Source organism: Stegodyphus dumicola, chromosome 9, assembly GCF_044657685.1.
Source record: "Stegodyphus dumicola isolate Sdum_Otavi_A_Nest chromosome 9, ASM4465768v1".
In the NCBI taxonomy this organism is placed as follows: Eukaryota; Metazoa; Arthropoda; class Arachnida; order Araneae; family Eresidae; genus Stegodyphus; species Stegodyphus dumicola.
The window spans coordinates 30,816,231-30,837,231 of NC_140776.1; the positions used below are offsets into that span (position 1 = coordinate 30,816,231).

The following is a 21,001-nucleotide window of genomic DNA, read 5'->3' on the forward strand; positions in this document are numbered from 1 at the left end:
AATAATAAATTCAAAAAATGAGTTACTGATTCGATCCTTCACTAAGCAGAGGTCACGGCACCAATGTTATATTGATGCTTACTACATGTGAGAGGATCGAATAAACACAAAAAAAAAATATATATACAACTTAACTTGGTTGGGACATCTTGAAGTGGAAGACTCGTATCTTATCAAGCGTTGATGTCGGCCGGGCTCATCTTGACACTGGTACTTTATTTTTTTTCACTGTAGAACAGAAACAGGAGCACTGCTGCCCAGGACGGCTATCCGCTTGGTCCTGAAAGTCCTATGTCCACACGCAGGTAACTCGTTCAAATTTCGCTTCAGGTCAGAAACGCATTTTCTAGGCAATTACGGCTCGCCTGTTCTTACTCATCCCAAGAGCAAGCTCCACGAGTAACGTCCCAAGTAAGTTCCACCCGCCAGTCAGTAAGAGAGAGAATCCAACTCGAATTTCCTTCAAGCCAGTTTTCAAGAGCAACGTCCACTCGTCCAGCCGGCCCGAAAATCAGCGAATCCAAGAGTGAGTGAGTCAAGAGTAAGTGTGTCTCGCCTCTTAACCAAAACGCGGCCGGGGAGCATATTTGCCGCTCCCCGCCGGGAAAACATTTTTCTTCGTACTTACATTTTGTCCAGCAAGCCCGTAAGTCCAGCAAGCCCGAAAATCAGCGAGTCAGTCAGAGAGTCAGCCAAAAAGTGAATCCAACTCGAATTTTCCTTCGTCTCCTTCACAACCCGGGCTCCCACTATGGCTTCACTTATCGCCCCCTTAATTATGTCAAAATCTTCGTTTTCAACTCCAGAATGCGGAAATAAGGGTGATCGCGCATGCGCGCCTTTCTTCACTTAGCCAACAACCGGACCCTCAATCGCCAAACCTGAATGACTTACATTGAAAGACAAGTAGCAACCTTTGACCTTTTTGGTCACGTACTTTCCTCTCTTAAGGTCAACTAACAATGAAAATTCTTTCTCGAACATTCTAAAGGACAAAGCGCGCGAAATCATGACTTGGCGAAAATTGCCTCCCTTTCCCTGCTTCTTTCACAATGAATAAAAGTTTGTACAAGATTTGCAAATAAAACAAAATAAATAATATTCATTTAAACTAAATAATATTTCCAGAAGCATCTGTTTTTCCCCAAAATTAAAGCTTTAAAATAAATAATTCATAATCAAATAAAAATTAAGATTTCCATAAATCATAAAATCATTCACCTAATTTTTATAACGCTATCAGGTAATTTCTCTACATAACAATAGTTTCACTGATAATATATTAATTGAGTATATGATATCAGAATCAAATATTTCATTCCATTTGGCTTATATAACGCCTGCCGTCGAAAAGCTGCATGGCTTTTTATCATGCTTTTCCCTTTGTATAGCATGTATACGAGTTAATTTCCTTTAGGAAGTCTACTATGAAGTCTGTGCATATTCAAGTTGCATACAATTGAAAATCAGAGCTTAGAATTTCAGCCAAAATCCTCCTATAGAAACGTCGAAATGGATCACATATACGGCAGTTTTTTTACGAACTCTGTCTGAATACATCTGCTATGAGAATATTCCGCTAACACTATGCGGAAATTGGTTAGTTGTGCCGGGATAAGCGAAGTAGCTGTCCGAACAGATGGAATTTTTGATAAGCATGTTATGAAATGTTAACAGCGTACCTTTATGCAATCTGTAAAACAACAAAACAAAAATACAAACTAACCTGTATCTCAATGGACTGCTAATTAAGCTACATGAAACTATAAGCTACGACGATCAGCTAAAGCCCATACAAACCAACCTGTATCTCAATGGGCTCCTAATTAAGCTATTTGATGCTATAAGTTACGACTTGTACAACAATGAGCTAAAGCCCATATTCATGGTAGTTCCAGAAATAGAAATGTAGCAGCTAGGAACCACTTGCCTAGACAATGGAACAAATATACAAACCAACCCGTATCTCAATGGGCTGCTAATTAAGCTATTTGATACTATAAGCTAAGACTTGTACAACAATGAGCTAAAGCCCATACTGATGGTAGTTCCAGAAATAGAAATGTAGCAGCTAAGAACCACCTGCCCTAAACGGAAATGACTTGATTAGTTGCTCTTAATCGATCTTTTTCGAGGAATATGTAATCTCGACTAGAGGAAGAATCGCTCATTAGCTAAATAAAAACTTCTATGAAAATACCATGCACACATTTGAGAGGTTTGCATGTTTACGTTTTGATTCATTACAACTGAGACTAACAGCATTTAGTTGAGTTGATGCGTTTTCGGTTAGTAGCATATGTGATCTTTCCGAAAGAACTCGTCAATCTGCACCACATCTTCTACAAAATCCGTTTCAGATTATGAACTGGATCCCAGGTTCAGCCGATCTTTATATTATGGAAGTGCGGCTTGTGCTGGAGGTAAAAGTATGAAATGCAACTTCCGAGCAAACGTTCAACTGAAGATAACACTTTAAGAAGCGTTAGTCAAGGACTAGCCGTGTTTACATCACATCGATACCTAAATAAGTTGCCAAACAAAAGGACATGATGTTTCTGTTAGTTCGGTTAGAGTCTTAGGATGTTTCGTTTATCAAAGTAACTATACACTTATTATAAATAAAATTCTGTCATTATAAAAGTTTCTTATTTTTAATCAATTTTTTAAATTTGTTTGATTTCAGCTAAATCTTATGAATCCATAAAAGTTAAATATATAAGCCAAATGGAATGAAATATTTGATTTAATATATTTTAGGTAAAAAATGAATTAAATTAAATCTTTTCTTTATTTAATCTGTCCAATCCATTCTTTAAAGTTACTGCAAGATATATTTTTAGTTGCCATTAAGAATATTTGGAATATGTCCCCTCCCCTTTTCAGAAAACAGGAAATCGTAAAAAGTTTCCTCAACACTATACATCTGTATTCTGTTGAATTAAACTCTTTTTATGCAGAATCATACTAAAAGTAATATTGTATTAAAAAAGGGGTCGTTTCTTTTACGATCATAACTACTCTCGAGATTTCTATTTTTGGTCACTAAAGAAGGAAAAATAACCCACATGATCTTGGCATTAATGAATACGTGTGTGCATTTTTGGTTACGTTAAGACAAATGTGTTTAACTTTATAGGGAAAGCTCAGAAAATGGCGGATAGTTGAGTATATAAAAGTGTAATTTATGGTAGAAAAACCAAAGCAATGGAAGAAGAAACTCTGGGCTAAAATTGTTAGAAGTGTCGTATTATTTGTTATCAGCTTGAATAACGAAATACCTACATAATATTATGTAAACTTTGAAGGAAATGTATACAATTGATCTTAGGAATACGTATTAGGCGATTCGGATACTTCAGTGACGGTTTTAATGACAATAAAGATTCTAAATTAGAAGTGTAAATGTGATCAGCAGCATTGTAAAAGTTTTGAGGTAATAATCTGACGTACACATACAACGACGTTCGTCAAATACAGATTTACGTATTAAGATATATACCCTTGAGGGCTTTGTGCTAATTAAAAAAGCATTATCAGTTAAAATAATTCACCTGTGATTTCATACTCTCTAAAATTTTACTCTCCTCAAATGCCTTACTTGTTAAATTTTAAAGGTAATCTAAACACTATACTCACTGATTAAAGTTTTCAGCTTCCAATGGCCTACTAATTTCTTAATTACCTGCAAACTGAATGCACAACAGAATTTCTGCGCATATGTTAGCCAATGAAAACGACAAATTAGGCTAACAACTAGTTGCATGACGGACTAACGTCAGAATTGGAATATATAGTGCTGTTTAAATTTACGCAATTTCTGGGAGTGCTCGGTATTAATTAATTATGAATCAAAGACATCATTTAACAAAAGGGCAAAAATAGCTTTAATTGGTAGGTTCGAAAGGGAGTGAATCCAAATGGAAGATCTGAAAGTGTCACAAAGAGCATGGAACAATATTTTAAGCAGTTAATCAATTAGTAAACATATAAGGCATTTTCTCCCTCCTTTCTGCATGAATTCGTAGTGTAATGGTAGCAGACACCTATTCGAGAAGTCCAAGTTCGAGTCCCAGTGAGGGCATTGCTCATTTTTCCTGTTTTCTACTTTAAAAATCCTAAAGTAGCCCAGTGTTTCGAATATGAAGACGCCACTCCGGCATGAAGATTTACTATCAATGAGCTTGATCTTGTCTTGGTAAATGAACATAATTTGCCGACTAAATTTTAAATGAACAGCTACGAGTTACATCACTCACAGTAATACAACAACTACGTAACAGCTATTCCTTATTGTACAAACATACAGCATTCTTTTTTTTATGCAACAACGCTCTCTTATGATGAAGAGTCAGAACAACCAAAGGCAGACAAGAGCTAAACTGTGATGTAACGTAATATACGAATGAGCTTCCTTCTGGACGATATTAATCGCTCATGGTTAAGGCAGCAAAACTAAATCCAAAGACATCAATATCATTAAATCCACAGAAAATTTCATTTTTCAAGAGAAGCCTCACCAACTCGCCTTTCTGTCAACTCAGAAAGCTCGGCTGCGAACAGCCCACGAAAGCTAGCCCGCCCTCACAATTTTAGAGACTCAGGATTTCTACCCTCATTCCAGATTGCAAAAGGGCATTCCTTACTTACTGGAAAATATCATTGACTACATCCTAGAGCCAAACTTTATCAAACGGATTTAGAGGTCTTAACATCCTATCCGGCTAGTCCTTCAAGAACAGGAGGCCACTATTACTGAGTTGTGAGCTTTACTGAATATAAGAGTGCTCCAGACCCTGTTTGCACTAGCACTCTCTACCGGTATTTACCCAGCGATCGCTGCAGACATAGATTCTGAATCAACAGTCTAAGTAAGAATCAGAAACTGAACAACGTGGTACTTCCTTCACTCTGGTTACTAAACGCAAAAAGCGTCCCATATCGCAGAGAAAGGCTCTCAAAAACAAAGTTTTGGTTATAGCATTCACTGGTTCAGATAGATCTGAGAACAAACATCCGGTCAGTTTGCTACAAAACTGAAAGAGGTTCAGCATCTCGTTATAACATATCCGCCTGACGCGGGGCAACAAACTTTAAATGAATAATTTCCATTTTCAGAAGTAACTTTTATGAAATCAAAATGTGAAATTAACATTTCTTTTAGGTGACTATACACTGTACAAAAAGATTTATTGTAAAATAGGGAAGGTCATTTTTAAATTCAAATAGTGAGGGTAGTCAACATGTAAATATAATTATGTTAAATAATGCTTTTGTACAAACTGTTTTAATCATTTGTTTTAACATGCAACATTTCAGTATCATTTCTGTCATAATTTTGAACAGCAACGTAGATCAATATTAGTTCACAATTCCAATGCTGATTTTTTAAGTCCTTAATGTTTACAAACCCTCTTAAATCTGCATTTTCTTTTTAAACTGCATTAAATCACATACTTAAAAAGGACTGATATCTGCATGAAATAGTATGCACATATGTAAAAAGAATATGGTATCAATTGTCTTTCAAAACACGGAAGAACTTTTCATTTCGTATTCTCACCCAGCAGAGATCGAATTTTAGCATTTAGTAATAATACTTGAAGTCACGCATTATTTAAATAAACATAAACCAATAAATAAAACGAACAAGTGATAGTGCACGCAGTCCTTTATTGAATAAAGAATAGTGCGTAGCTCACTGTCAACTACAGAATAATTTACTCGCAGCAAACATTTTCCCCTGCATTTGCAGTGCATCTAAAATATATTCATACATGTGTATACATAGTATTTATATATATATATATTTATATGTATATTATATTCAACTCTAATCATTACTAACTCGTTAAGTACAAACAACAGCCTCCCGCAACAGTAATAAATATCTATCATACACAAGTCAAACAAAATATTTATATTCAGTAGTTAGTGTTGGCAGAAATTCACAACATACACAAGACTCAATGAAATGTCAAACAATGAGACACATTCCGATGACTTCATAGATCACATGACAAATCAATATAAACAACAACAACAACAAAAAAAAAAAAAAAAAAGTAGATGACCTCAGAGATCACGTGACTTATGTACAGCTAATGTAAACAAAGTCATTCTCTTCAGAAATGCATCTCATTATGATCAGCCATTTTTTCCCCCCTTCTGCAAAGCATTTTAGAGATCATTTTTAAGGGTGGTTTGACACGGTGAGTGATTATGAACTAGCAGTTATTATCGTATTTCTTTCCTTAAAATACAGTAAATGAAACCTTTTTTTTAAAAAAAAATATTCAACTCCTAAAGTAGATATTAGCTTGCAATTCAATTTCAAAGTGTCACGAACACTAAACTGTTTCTCAAAGATGATCATTTCGAAGCATGTTTTAATCTTTCTAAAACAACAGTAAATCCCTTAAAACTACATTAACGGCTTCTTATTTTCCAGTAACGGATTTTAATTTTTTGCTCATGTCGAAACCATGTGAAGAAAGCTCGAGATTTTGATTGAAAAAACATTTACTCTTCCAAAACTGCTGTTAACCGATTTCCACAAAATATCCTGCCAGTGGCATTAGTTAACTTATTACCCGCTGAAATTGATAGCTAAATGCAACTAAATTAAAAGCGATAGTATAATTATGCGTATATAAAGTTAATTATGAAATTCATGCTCACAATGAGAACTTACGGAGCAAAACAGAAAATTACAATTTCAGAATATACTTTCTTCCCTCCTCCCCTCATCATACATATGCAGAATAAAGTTAGAACTGCTCCTTTCACATGCACAAAATTAGAAAAGATAAGAATATGGAATTTTTGGATAATGCACGGAATCATGATTATTGAAACAATTCGATTAACATTTGGTAAACTATGTTGGGAACGGTACATATAATGAATCAGCAAATAGCTTGCTCTACACAATAAACATAATATCTTGGAAATATTTTTCAGAAGAAATGCTTACAAAGTAAATACAAGTTTGTCATATCAGATACTAATATCAAATGCAAATCTTCAGTTGGAATTTGTCTTCTATAAAGAAAGCATTACTTATCTTTCAATAAAATTTCATGGTAACTGGATAGTGTTTCCTTGCTACGGAGAGGACAAAAGTACTTGCTACTTTTCCTTTCCCGCCTGGGAGGGTGGGAACTGGTTAGTGACTGTGACTGTTCTTCCGAAGGATTTAAGATCTCTGAGAAGGCATGTATGTAATTTGTCCGTCCTTCATAGGAGGCAACGTTGCCCCACTTATTAAGTACCTCCGTAAAGAGACGACCGATTCCGGCCAAACGCCTATGACAGCTAAAGGCCGCCAATACGAGAAAAACTTTCTTTCTGCTTAAAAAAAAAAAAATAAATTCTTTTAACCACTCTACCGTTTTCCGAGATAGACTTATCGATTTGAAAACTGTTTTCAGGCGTCAGCAACGCCATACACTCGTCGGGGTTAAAAATTGCTTTTATCGTTACCTCCCGCCGCCGCCCGAGAAACATTCGTCACTTTTTCCAACTTCCAAAATGCAGTGAAAATGAAAAGCGGTAATTAATGATTTAATTGGTTTTCTCCACAGCGAGGTTGTATCAGGATCACACAAAGGCAAGTTCACTCGCAAAAAACGGAAAATAGGAATGCACTTCCCGCACCCTTTCATATGGTATTGCAACAAAACTAATACTGATTTAAAATCGTGCTTTTTAGTGTCTTTATTAATTTTTAGATAAGAGACTAGGGAGCACGAAAGAAATTTTTCTGCTGGGTAGGGAGATGAATAGGCGGTTTTATAAATAGGTCTTGGTGAAAGAGGGAATGAAACATTTCCAAGGCTAGTTTCAGAGGCTAAAAGTTTATTTTTGGAGAGTTTTTGTATGCAGGTGATATGGTTAATATGTCGACAGCATTCTGAGTAAATAATTTCTTCGGTTATGAATAGGCATAAATCACGGAGACACACACAGAAAGCGCTTTTTTAAACGAGAATGAATTTCTTTCTACAGTTGTCACATACACTCGAATTAGAAGTACATAAAAAATATTCTGTTGGCAGGCACTTCACACTCTGTATATCGTATTTTGGAGGATTTTTTCTTCAGCGAAAGCGTCTATATAATTAATTACTATGTAAATCACATATTGATCTATGAAAACTATTAACTAGGTTTTCATACTCCATGATAGCTTCAAAAGAGCTCAAAAAAATTTAATAAAACCGAGTACTTTCATAAAGTACATAAAAAATATTCTGTTGGCACTTCACACTTTGTTATATTGTATTTTGGAGAATTTTTTTTTTTTCCTTGAGCGAAAGCGTCTATATAATTAATTACTATGTAAACCACATATTGTTCTATTAAAACTATTAATTAGGTTTTCATTTTCCATGATAGCTTGCATAAAGATGCCCATAATTAAATGAAACACTTATTGCTATTTTAAAGAGATCGAAAAAAACTTAATAAAACTAAGTACTTTCATGACATTTTTAACGGAAAAAACAAAGAGGGTTAAGGACGGATATTGTTAACAACATTAAAGAAGAAACTCACTTTTACACAAACACAAAAAAACAAAGAAATGATAAAATTTAAGCAACAAATTTAGGTTTATATAACACTGGGCAAAAAAATGGCTGATGTCAGTTTAACACTTCAGTGAGCCTTTATTCACAATCAGTATTTCCATAAGGAATTAAAAATAAAAGTTGATACAAATATATAATTTTAAATACTGTAAATACTACGCAGCTGACATTAAGAAGTAGGTAATGTGACATCACACTATTAAGGATATTTTCTTTCAAATATTTTAAATACATAATAAAAATAATATTTTAAATACATAATATGTAAAACAATAAATTATCTTATATAATTTAGTCATAATACTTGTTTAACCTATTTTTTAGTACAATTTTACCATACACTTAACTAAATCTATGTGTGTAAAAATCAATTGCCCATTTTGCCATTTTGATTTTGTACTCCCTTTTAATTTTAATTTATAGGCAAGTGATTTTTACTTTACTCATTCTCTACACAGCTCTATCTTCTACTACAAAACTATATTATAGAGAAGACAAAACTAATATTTTACATATTACTGGAAGTTTTCATTTCAATCTGCAAAAGGCTTTCCAAAAAGCTCAGTGGCAATAGCACATACTTGCTAATATTTCACACACTTTTTTCCAATACTTCTTCAACAGTGCAGGATTTACATATAAACTACACAAGCTATAGCTTAGGGTCTTCCCCCCCAAAAAAAAAATTAAAATATAGTATAACAGACTTATACAGGGTCCCATATCTCAAATAGCTTAGGGCCTTATCAAGTCTAAATCTGGCTCTGTTCTTCAATATGGATATTTCATTCTACTACATAATGAGTACATAATATATAATAAATACAGTTTTCCTTCATTTAACAGAGTTATGTTTAACACATTTTTCAAGTTAACATGGTTTATCTATTACAACATATTTCTATTTAACACAAAGTAAATTTCTCTTAACATTACGTAAAAGCAATATTAGACAATTTTGAGATGTATTTTGTTGATAAAAAGTTCATGAATTTTGGCTGGATTTCCCCAGTAATTAATTGAGCAGTAATAAGTCACTGCTTTCAAGGAAACTGGAACTATTGGGCATGAATTTAAGCTCAATGAAACATCAGTATTTTAGTTATTTTAATCTTAGCATTGATCAACAACATAACCTCCAAATATTAATCTGCAGATTTCTAAAACCATTTTGTAGCACTGAGGAGTTAAAGAAGCAATTTTTAAATCCCCATTTAAACTTGTACGAAGCATGCATGTTTACTGATTGATTAATTAATATATTTAGCAGTTGCGGGGAAAAGCATGAAGAAAAAAAAATACTGTAGATTATTTCTGGAAATTGTCATTCCTTAATTATTAGTAATGAAGGTGTCATTGATGTCAATTATATAGTTATACAGTTTTCTTTTTAAGTACGAGTGATTCCCCAAATGAGAAACTAAGACGATAATATATATTCTAGCCTCTCCCCCCAAAAAACTTTGGAAAAACACATTTAATTTTACATAAATAAAAGCTTAATATTTTATTACTTCCTTCAGTTTATGAACACATAGTAGTTTATTAAATTCGCAGATGAACTCAACATAGATGCCACATTACTACTTCTCCACAGCACCTACATATTCTAATAAATTTAGTACAACACTAAAACTAAAAATGAATCTAATCCTTGTAGACTTATATCTATCAATCTCTAATTGCTCAGCATTAGAAACAGACTAAATTAAAAATACTGTATCTATGCCCATATTACTCAGCTGAAACACGTTTGATTTAAAGGCATAAATAAATATTCACATTATTATTTATAATGCAGCCATCAGAAATTTTTCTTTTCAATTAAAAAACTCTGCATTTAAATTAAAGAAGAAATACATTTAAAAAGTTACCAACTCCGATACCAACATTTTAACATAACTTATATTTAAAAAGCTAAAAACTTTGATAATAGGAAATAAAAATTGATAGAGACTTGCAACAATGTAAATACTTTAAAAGCATCATTTTCAGACTGCAAATATCACATTTTCTTTGAGATATTTCAGCTGACTATTGAATTAAATTAGAATATATACTTTGAATGTTAAAATATATACACACACAAACAAGGAGATGGAAAAAACTTCAAAAACAACTAGGAGATTTTCACATTGTTTAAAATGAACACATTATTTACTTATATGAAGACTGCTATAATTTAAAAAGTCTGTATTTTAGGAGAATAAAGTGTTAACCAAATAGAAAAGTTAACAATCTACAAATTAAGACATAACACCATAAATATCACCCACAGAAACATAAAATGCACAGGCATTAAAAAAAGAAACAGATCACATATTAAACTTTTATATATTGCATTGTATCACATTAACCCTCTGAGCAGCTCAGGTTTTTAGACTTATCATGAAGGCCTGTATTTAAAGAACCTTTATTAGCTTAATTTGTATATTTACTTACTTTAGGCTATATTTTCATAAACTTACATTTATATTATTAAAGAAAGTAAGAAAGCAAAATATCGTAAATTATAAGCTAATATATCCCATGTGATAAAAAATCTCATGACCAGATAAAGCCAGCCATGGCACTCAGAGGATTAAGATAAAAATACGAAGAAAAATTAATTTCAGACAATGCATAAATTAAAATATCAATTATTTTCTTTATGAAAAAACAAGAATAAGTTATTGAACACATGTTCAGTACATAATAAAAAAATAATTTTTAGAAATCTTGCACATTATATTACCAGAAATGTATTTTTCATATGTTACATAAATTAAAACTAACAGCAGAACTTTTCTCAACATTATTTTACAACTGATTGTCAGCTTTCTGAATGTACTTCATGTGACATAATATTTAGTACTAATGATAACATTTAATATCATTAAAATTACAAGATTTGTCACAAACAAACATTTGATATTCTGTGTTGATTGCCATAGCTGGAATCCTCATGAAAATATTTAAAAGCATCAGTTTTAAGAGGATAAACTGTAAGGTTAATTTGCTGCGAAATTTTTACAAACTTTGAAAATCAAATTTAATACCCGCACAGAGGTATGTATCAACTTGAAAAACATAAAAGAAACTTTAAGCATATTCTCAAAAAATAAGACTTTCTTATATTATCTCATCACCTTCTAATTTTTACAGCTATAAAACCCACTTTTAAGACTTTAACTGCTTAAGTGTTTAAACTGAAAACTAAGAAAAAGTTAAATTTTAACTCTTCAAATGAAATATAATTACAGTATAAAATTTTTAAAAATAATAGTCAAGATATTTTTTAAAAAACTATCTGTGAATTTTCAGAATATCATGTTAATTAAGACAAAGTTCCTATTTTTAACACATAAAAGCCACATTCAGCCACTGTTTCCTAAGGTAAAAGAAAGGACAGACAAAATAAATTTGAATACTTTTTAAAACATACTCTTTTTTTTTTTTTTTTATTATTTTACTTATTTTTAAATGCAGAGCAATAACATTTTTTTTTTAAGAAACAGGAAAATTTCCTTTAAACAGAGACAAAACAATAAAGGAAGATGAGAAAAATTTTGTATAATCATGCAACAGTTTAATTTTTATTCCATAAAGGTATTTATTATAACAACAAGCATAATTAAAATGATTTTAAATGGCTTAATTTTTTAATAACAAACATGTAAGTATCTTATCACTTTTGCTTATTTTTCAAAAAACTCATTTTTTTTTTTAAATAATTTTTCCTTTTTTTTTTTTTTTTTTTCTTTTCTTTTTTTTTTTTTCTTTTCCAGACGACTATATAATTGGCTAATACTTAAACCATAAAACTCGTATTTAGAATATGAGGATATTATTTATACTATCTTAGTTGCTACCTCCTATGGCATAGTAGCTGACTTATGTAGATTAATCATCCAGCATGCAATAAAAGATTAGAATACATTTTATCAAGATATCAAGAGATTTAAATTCCATGCAATTATTCATCTGATGAGAAAAATGTTTCATGCATTTAATTCAGATGTTTCATAGTTACCAATAAAAAATATATAGTGATTAAAAAACTGCTCATTTTCTAATTACTATAACCAGCTGCGTAAAGAAATGAAAAATAATGTAATTTGATAAAAACACAACACTGAAGATGTATAAAATAAATTCCACATTTTATCAGTTTAGGCTAGATACTAAGCTTAATAAAATGTTTTAACAATATAATATTAAGTAAAATGAAGAGGTATGATTCAGTATTGAAAATTACAGTCATTAAATATCCACTACATTAAACATTTAATAACTCACCAATATTTTTACAAATGAGGGCCATAAAAATGCTTTATTACAGAATAATTCAAACATAATTCAATAGCTTACATTCATTCTCACAGTCAGTCACCCTAGTAATCCCAAGTAGCCCTCAGTTTCTGCTAGGTATATATTTCTAAAATTATTAACATAAATTGAAACGATTTTAAATTTATAATAGAAATAATTTTATCTAAGCTCCCAGAACCCAAATATTAATGACAAATATAATGCTTACATACAATGATCTAAAATGGTAATAAAAGGCATTTGAAAACATTTTGATATCTCAACAATGGTACAAAAAATAACAACAATTATATAAGAGTCTCTAGTTCAGGATAATTATTGCTTTTCATGAGTATGGATGCACTGCAGTTTTGAATTCTACTTCCTGTCAAAGTTTTACAATAAGCTTCAAAGATGATAATGCTCTATTTAGTATACTGCTTGCCATGAAAAATCAAACAGTTCTTTCACACAAATTAAGTTATTTTCCCTTTAATAAAATTAATGTAACTGTAGAGAGGAAAGCATTAATCATTTTCATTCAGAAACAAAGTTAGATTTTGTTAGAAATTAGATTAGAGAAGAAATACTACAAAGAAAAATATAAACATTATAAATGATGTTAAATTTATTTCTACTCTCTTCTGACAAGCTTGCTTTAAAATTGGCATTCCTGTAAATCGGTGCAAACTAAATAGGCATAAACTGAGGGCTAACTGTAAATTTGTATACTAAAAATCCCTTCATGAAACAATTCTGAATAAAAATTCACTTAATAACACAGATAAGTATAAGGCATATTTTCTCTTATTTTGCAAAGATACAAGCTACCTGTAGTCTATGGCAAACAGTTTCTTTCAAAATGTAGTCAGCAGCAGAGAAAATTAAAAACAGCAAAATATTTTTTTTACTGTTCAAACAGACAATCATAACACTTCAATTACTGCAAAAAACACTTTTAAAGTTTTTAAAATGCATTACTAAAATTTTTAAATATTCAGTTTTAAATTCATATATAAAATGGCAGTCATAAAGACATATGCAGCAAAGCTAACAAGCATATTCTGTGTTTCTTGATCCACCAGTAGTTTTACAATTCTCACAAACAATAACTGGTGTACATTTTATAGACATTTAAAATATGTTCTGCAACAGACATGAAAGATCAAGTGAAGGGAATGAATAAATCATCTGAAGAAATTTAGGCTCAGAACATGCTATTAAAACAAATGACAGAGATAAACCTTATAAAAAGGAGGGAGATAAATTCATAGCGATTCAGTCACAGGGCATGTCTTTTTAAAGACAATTTTAGAAAAAAACTAGCGTATGTTAAGCTACTCAAAGTGATTAAATACTGAAAATATACAAATTTTAATTTTAAAAATGTAACTACTATGAAAATTATACAAGAAATATAAAAGAATTAACATAATATTCAAAAATGCAGAATGCATACCTGTTCATGCTATTTTTAAAAAACGCATTTTATAAGGTCATCAGCTTTTAGCACAATAAATACGTGAATCTCATTCAATCACTACTGATTTCAAACTTTTATTAATCAACTACAACAAAATTTTCACATTTATATGCAATTGTAATTCATTTATGTTAATTACATCAATGAAAATTTAATTTTTTCATTTATTTTAAATGATACATTCTATTCTTCCTGAAAAATTTGTCACAAAGTTCATGCATAATGAAATTATGGCACAACTAATATGCTGGAACAATAATTTTAATAAATGGCTGCAGTAACCAACCAGTAAACCTGACATTAACCTTCTGATGGTCATCAATGAGCTCAGATTGTATTTCAGTTATGCACCACAATGGGTGCAAACGCACATAGCTCATATTACAAATTTATGGCTAACAGATATCACATGTATTTGGGTTAAAAGAACTACTTAATTTCATAACCCCAACTGGGTTAAACCAACAAACAAAACTGTGTAAATAATGTGAATACTTAACTTTTTCTTAGCACATTCACCCATTAGATTATAGAAACCAAGAAAGTTGAAATAAATAAAAATATATTAGTAATATCTGATGATTACAATTCAGTAGATTGCACTTTCATTAATATATCATGATTAATATGCATCAATTATTCATAAATTTGGTCCCTTATTTTAAGGAAATTAATGACACCAATATATAAATTAAGTAGCATACAGTAAAATTTTTCTACTTATTATTATCACATATTTCTCATGGTTTGATTTTTAAAATTTAATTTATTCAAATAAAGGAAAATATTTTTTTTTTGAAAAATTTTTTCAATAACACAATAAATGGTTTTTAGAAAACATCAGATGCTGTATTTTTTACACTATTAAACAATATGATCAACACAAATAAAATGGACGTCAAATATACTTATTTCTTTATATTAATACTATGCATTCAATAACGCATTGAAAATACAAGAGTATCTGCATAATAATGTTACATAACTTGACCAACTAAAGCAAAATACTGTTATATTACACAATCAAAAACATAAATCTGTACAGAATATAAAATTTAAATAAAAACTCACAATTAATTTATTATTAAAAAATCAGAACACAGAAATAATTACATGAAAGTCTTAAATTTTTGAAAACATGTTTAGAAACTAAAAAAATACTCAAAACTGAGCTTAATATTAAAAGATAAATGTAGACCTGAATAAGTTTGATACATAGTTATATCTATTGTATATAGTTTTATACGTTATACATGAATTTTATAGATTCAAAAAAATTAAATTTCTTGTTTTTTTTTTTACTAGATTTGACTTTTTAGAAAATATCAGACTGAATATCAGAAATGTGTAAAAAAAAAAAAAAAAAAAAAAAAAAAAAACTGAGTGTTTTACAATTACAACTTCATAAATCATACTGCTGCAGCTATAAATAATATTACTAAAAATCAACACAAATCCTATACAGAAAATTATTTACATATTAAAATGGATACACAATACTTGCAATTATATGAAATATTTCTGTGAAGAAAATAAAATTACCTAAAGACAGTTGTTACATTTGGTGGAAATTAAATATAAAAGAATTTTCATGGATGGAGTATTTATGTTAAAAATAAATTAAAAGTTTTCATGAGGCACAAACATATTTTACAAGCACAGAATGCAAGTGAAAACATCAAGCATGATTATGCATGACACATCACTTCTAATTGGCCACATTTCCTAAAGGGATATGAAAATGACTGAAAATATGAAAATGTAATATTAAATTTGCATCAGTTTCACAATCCAGAGGCCAATTTTCATAACAAGGAACTGAGAAATGCTTATTTTCCAGTTTCAGAGATTTGGGCAAAAACACAGAACAGATTTACTATGTTTCATTTCTTTTGGAGTAAGGATGAGATATAGCTTCATCCAAAATAATCTAAGAAACAGTTTGCATGCTACATAATATCTGTTTATGTAACAGATGGAAAAGAATGATTTGTTTCTTATCTGTGTGCGTAATTTTCAGTTCTTTAATTACTCACATGCTGGAAAAATGTTTTTCCCATTTTCTTTCCTGTTAAGTTTCCTTTTAATAATGCATTTAAATACAAACTTTATAATTTAAATAAACATTTCACATTAATATTCTTTTGGTCTTTCCAAAAAATTAGATTTCAAATGATTAAAACACATGACTTAAAAATTTTAGGTTCTAAGCACATTAGCAAGTATATGCGATATAATGCATACAAAAATATTGAAATTTTCTCCGATTGTGGATCTAATGATTGGAAAAGAAAAAGAAATTATACCCCAGGAAATTAAAATAGATGCACACAGTTACTTTTCCAATACTTTAATAAGAGATTAAAACAAGTTAAACAGCAAAACATTAATTTTCATACACACTTGATTCAATCAAATTATCAATTACTTTATTTTGAACAAGTAACCAATGGTATCAGAGCATCTCTCAGGAAATGTCAAGTTATTTTTCGTTAAGTCTTAGATGACTTACAAAAACTAAACAAAAACACATGGGGGCGAAATTGCATACATAATAAACATTTGCATATTTTGTATGATACTTAATATATGTGACTTAAAAAAGTTTTAAGTTTTGTGTCAATAGAAATTATATTTATTTACTCCAAAATTAAATCAATTGATTTGAAATACATTTTGTTTCCATTATATTCAATCACAATCTTAACTCTTGATAGATTTCCCCGAAATATATATGTTAAAATTGGCCTCAGGTTTCGAATTCTACTTCAAAACTGGTTTATTAAAAATACATTTTAAATTTCAAGAAATTTTTAGTTTGACAGGCAACTATTCAATCCTACATTCACTAAAATATTCTGCCTTAGCAAGAGAAGTTACAAAACTAGTAATTTAAGGTAATTCATTTAAATTTCTACCAGAAAATGATCACAAGGAATTTTCATATTTAACTTTAGTGCAAAAATCTTAAATTAAAGGCTCACCTTTATTTAATACCTATAAGTGCACATAATTATTAGCTTTTTTTAATAGGCACTGTTAATTAAAAAAAATATAAATGGTAATCTTATTTAATAAACTTCAACTTCTTATAAGTAAAGAAACACTACTTCATTTTTAGAAGTAAATCTTTTAAACACACTATCACAATATTCTATTTGAAGAAATGGTAACGAAGGACAGATTTTTTTTTTTTGTTTGTTTGTTCAGGGCATCATAGGTGAATTCAAGCTTACTTATTTTCTTTCCTATTGAAAGTTAAAGCTAAGTCTCTCAATATTAGTCAATCAATTTTTGTTAAGTACCCGTTACAAAGTATATTGTTTCATACCTCCTCAAACTTTCAGCATTACCATATCCCTTTCATTGCACAATAACATATAAGTTAATTAGGGCTTAATATATCACTAGTAGAACTATCCCTTTTAATATGCCTCTTAACTGTCCTAGGGATATTTGTATAACTTTCTTCATCCATTTCCAATGGTTGGGTGTCTTCAGGAACATCTTTATTGCCATCCATAGGTAAGTCTCCCCACCCAAGAGTTGAAAGTCGATCTAATGATATGATGGAAGACACTATCTCTCCAACAGTTAATGTTGGAGGCTGTTCAATGTCTTTTTTGTGCTTCCATGATATCAACATCCAATCCAAGAAAAACAACAACCCAGATGCCACTTTCAGCCCTGAACAGACACCAATGTACCTGCAATTAAGATAAATATGGTTAATAAGCAATAAAAGTAAATTTGATTAGTACAATATAATAGAAATATTATTAATTCTGTCAAATAACTGTACAATTCTTATTTACATTTTCACAAGCCCAGATTTTCGAATATTTAACCTGTTCCATCCAATATACCACCAAATATATTAGAATGATAACTATCACTCTTTTAGCAATACGATATCTTTTTCACTGAGCAACAACATACAAGTTAATTAGGGCTCAGGTTATCACTAGTAAATCTATCTCTTAACGTTCTTCACATCTGTCCTCAAGAAATTTATATAACTCTTTTCTTCCATTCACAACAAAACATAATTTTTTGTTCAACAGATATATTTTAATACCCAGTCTTCAGATGTTCCCCATCATTTAACAATTTTTTTAGTTAACATATAAGGACTGTGTACTTATTTTTAATTATCATTTGGGAAGTTTAACTGTCATATATAATTCCATTCGCTTTTTAAAGCATTTAACCGTAGTTCACAAAATTAAATATACACATTATAAGATATGACTATGTCAAGCTCTTAAATGTGACATAAAACCTTGAATTATAATAAAATATATACTAATATGTTTTCTTTATTAGATGGCATTTAATAGTGATTCAGTTGCAAAATCAAGACATATATATATATATTACATACAGCTAAACAGGCATATGTAGAAGTGGGTGAGAGACTTAAATTTCACCACTAATCATACAGATATAGTAGTACTGCACTAACTGTGCAGCTCTCCAAATTTTGATTGAAAACACCCTAAGGGAATGAATCCGACAGTCTCCCACCCCTCTTAACCTATAGTCACACCACTCAAGATAACTTTCAACTTGCCAGTATTTTACGTACCGCTGTGCTGCAAAGACATTACATGCTTACAAACACCCATGCCTTCAGTGAGATTCAAACACTGGCCCACAATATCGTAGCCACCATAAATAACTACTATACCGATCAAGATGGTCATAAAACTGGCTGTTCACAAATTAAAATATTTCAAATATTTAAGTGTGATGAAGTTACGGATAAGAAAAAAATTTTACTTAAAAAATAAAAGATATGAATACTAATAAAATACATCTTAAGGAAAACACTAAGTAAATCAAATTCAAGTAAATATGAAACATACAATCATAAAATTGATATAAAATGGACAGGTCCATGGGTAATTTATTTTATCACAGTAGTAGAAATTGGACACAGAATTAGCACACTAGCAGAACAGTGCTGAATGTGATTACTGTTAAATAGTTCAAACACTGTTATCAAACTGATGAAGTTTTACCCATTTGTATACAAAAGCATAGAAAATACATTGCTGTGATAAACAAGTGGGTTAACATTACCAAAATATTACAGAAAGAATTTTTTTAAACTGATGAAAAGTTGGCAAATATAATCGAAATATAGAACAGAAATTGCCAACCTTTTGATTTTGATTTAAAGCAGGGATCAGTAAAAACTGCGGCATGCAAGCCAAATACAACTCGCTGTTCATTTTTAATTCAGCCTGCAGGATGATATTTTTATGAATTTTGTATATTGTAACATGAACAGCTTCAAGAAAAGTGAATTTTGCATGGAGATCTCTCAATACTCCCAATTAAAAACTGAGAATAGATGCTCCTTTCAGTCTTATGTAGTTAAACTATACAAAAAAAGCTGTTAATTTAAAGATTTTAAAAATGAAACTGAAATATCAAAATAAATTAGAGTGTCAAACTTATTTATTGATGAGAATAAAAATTAGTTGCAATATTTAACACTTTGAAGACACCTGAGTTAAGTGATGAGGCAGAGTGAAAGGAAAGAGAAAGCATGAAATATTATCAAATTTTATTAGTTACAAAACTGTACTTATACTACCTAAATATGATGAGACTGATAATCTTTAAAAATATCATCTAACATGAAAATCATGCTTTTTTTACATCAGTGTCACATTCTAAGTACGATTATTCATGTTAATTAAGAGCTGTCAGGGAATTTGAATGTCGTTATTAAATTAATTATGACAGCAAATTATAGGAAATTTTATATGATAAAACCATACCTTGTTATTGAAATATGGGATACTTTCCATTATAGGACAATACAAACCAAACAAAAAGACATATATGCCAGCATTGCCTATTAGTCGCCTTTAAATTAAATTAATTTTCACAACAGTGTTCTTGTTTTCAAGATAAGTTAGATGGATGCACAATGGAATGCTAAAGAACTATATCTAAAAATATCTGAAATACACCAATTACTAAACAATACGGAATCAAATGATGAATCATTACAGTGGGCTAAAAATAATAGCATTTTGAAACAAGCCCATTTTAAAATATTATGTGTGTTACCTGTGTGGTATAAAATTCTGAATAAAAAATAAAAAGTTAAGAAATTTATAACATATCTTCTCCCTCCTTCTGTATGCCTTTATGTAACTGGATAACATGTCCAGCTACCATTAGAAGATCTGGTTTTCAAATCCCGGGAATGGCATTCCACATTTATCATGTTCCTGAATTTATATAATCTAACAAGTTTACAAATCCTTATCGAAAACTATACATAACTGTCTACGTAGGCACCCCCTTAATAGAAAGACTACTCTTTCTTTATAGTACCTGAGAAAAAAATTTCTGAATGTATTCTTGAGAAATACAAAAGTTAAGCTTTAGAATAGATATATTACTAGAATTTGAGTGGGGAAAAAATGTTAATACATCATTTTCTCAAACATCAACTTGTAAGAAAACTAATTTTTCTGAAAAACATGTGTTCACTGTAGAAATTAAAGAAGTGTTAAATGTTTAGTGAAAAGGATCTATCAAAAGTTACATAAAATATCTTCTAATTTTCAGATTCTAACAGATGAAAAATTAAGATCATTGGATTGGAACT

General features: G+C 30.2%; 1 protein-coding gene across 4 annotated transcripts in view; it reads right to left on the reverse strand.

The window, feature by feature from the left end:
- Positions 1-5,656: 5,656 nt before the first annotated feature.
- The window catches only part of Oatp30B (Organic anion transporting polypeptide 30B), a 104,409-nt gene continuing 89,064 nt past the window's right edge, over positions 5,657-21,001 (reverse strand). For all 4 annotated transcript variants that reach the window (XM_085823326.1, XM_085823328.1, XM_085823327.1 and 1 more), the window contains one exon: positions 5,657-18,074. In XM_085823326.1, the coding sequence (XP_085679452.1) occupies positions 17,753-18,074 (322 nt within the window). In that variant the 3' untranslated portion in view covers positions 5,657-17,752. The remainder of the gene's footprint in view (positions 18,075-21,001) is intronic.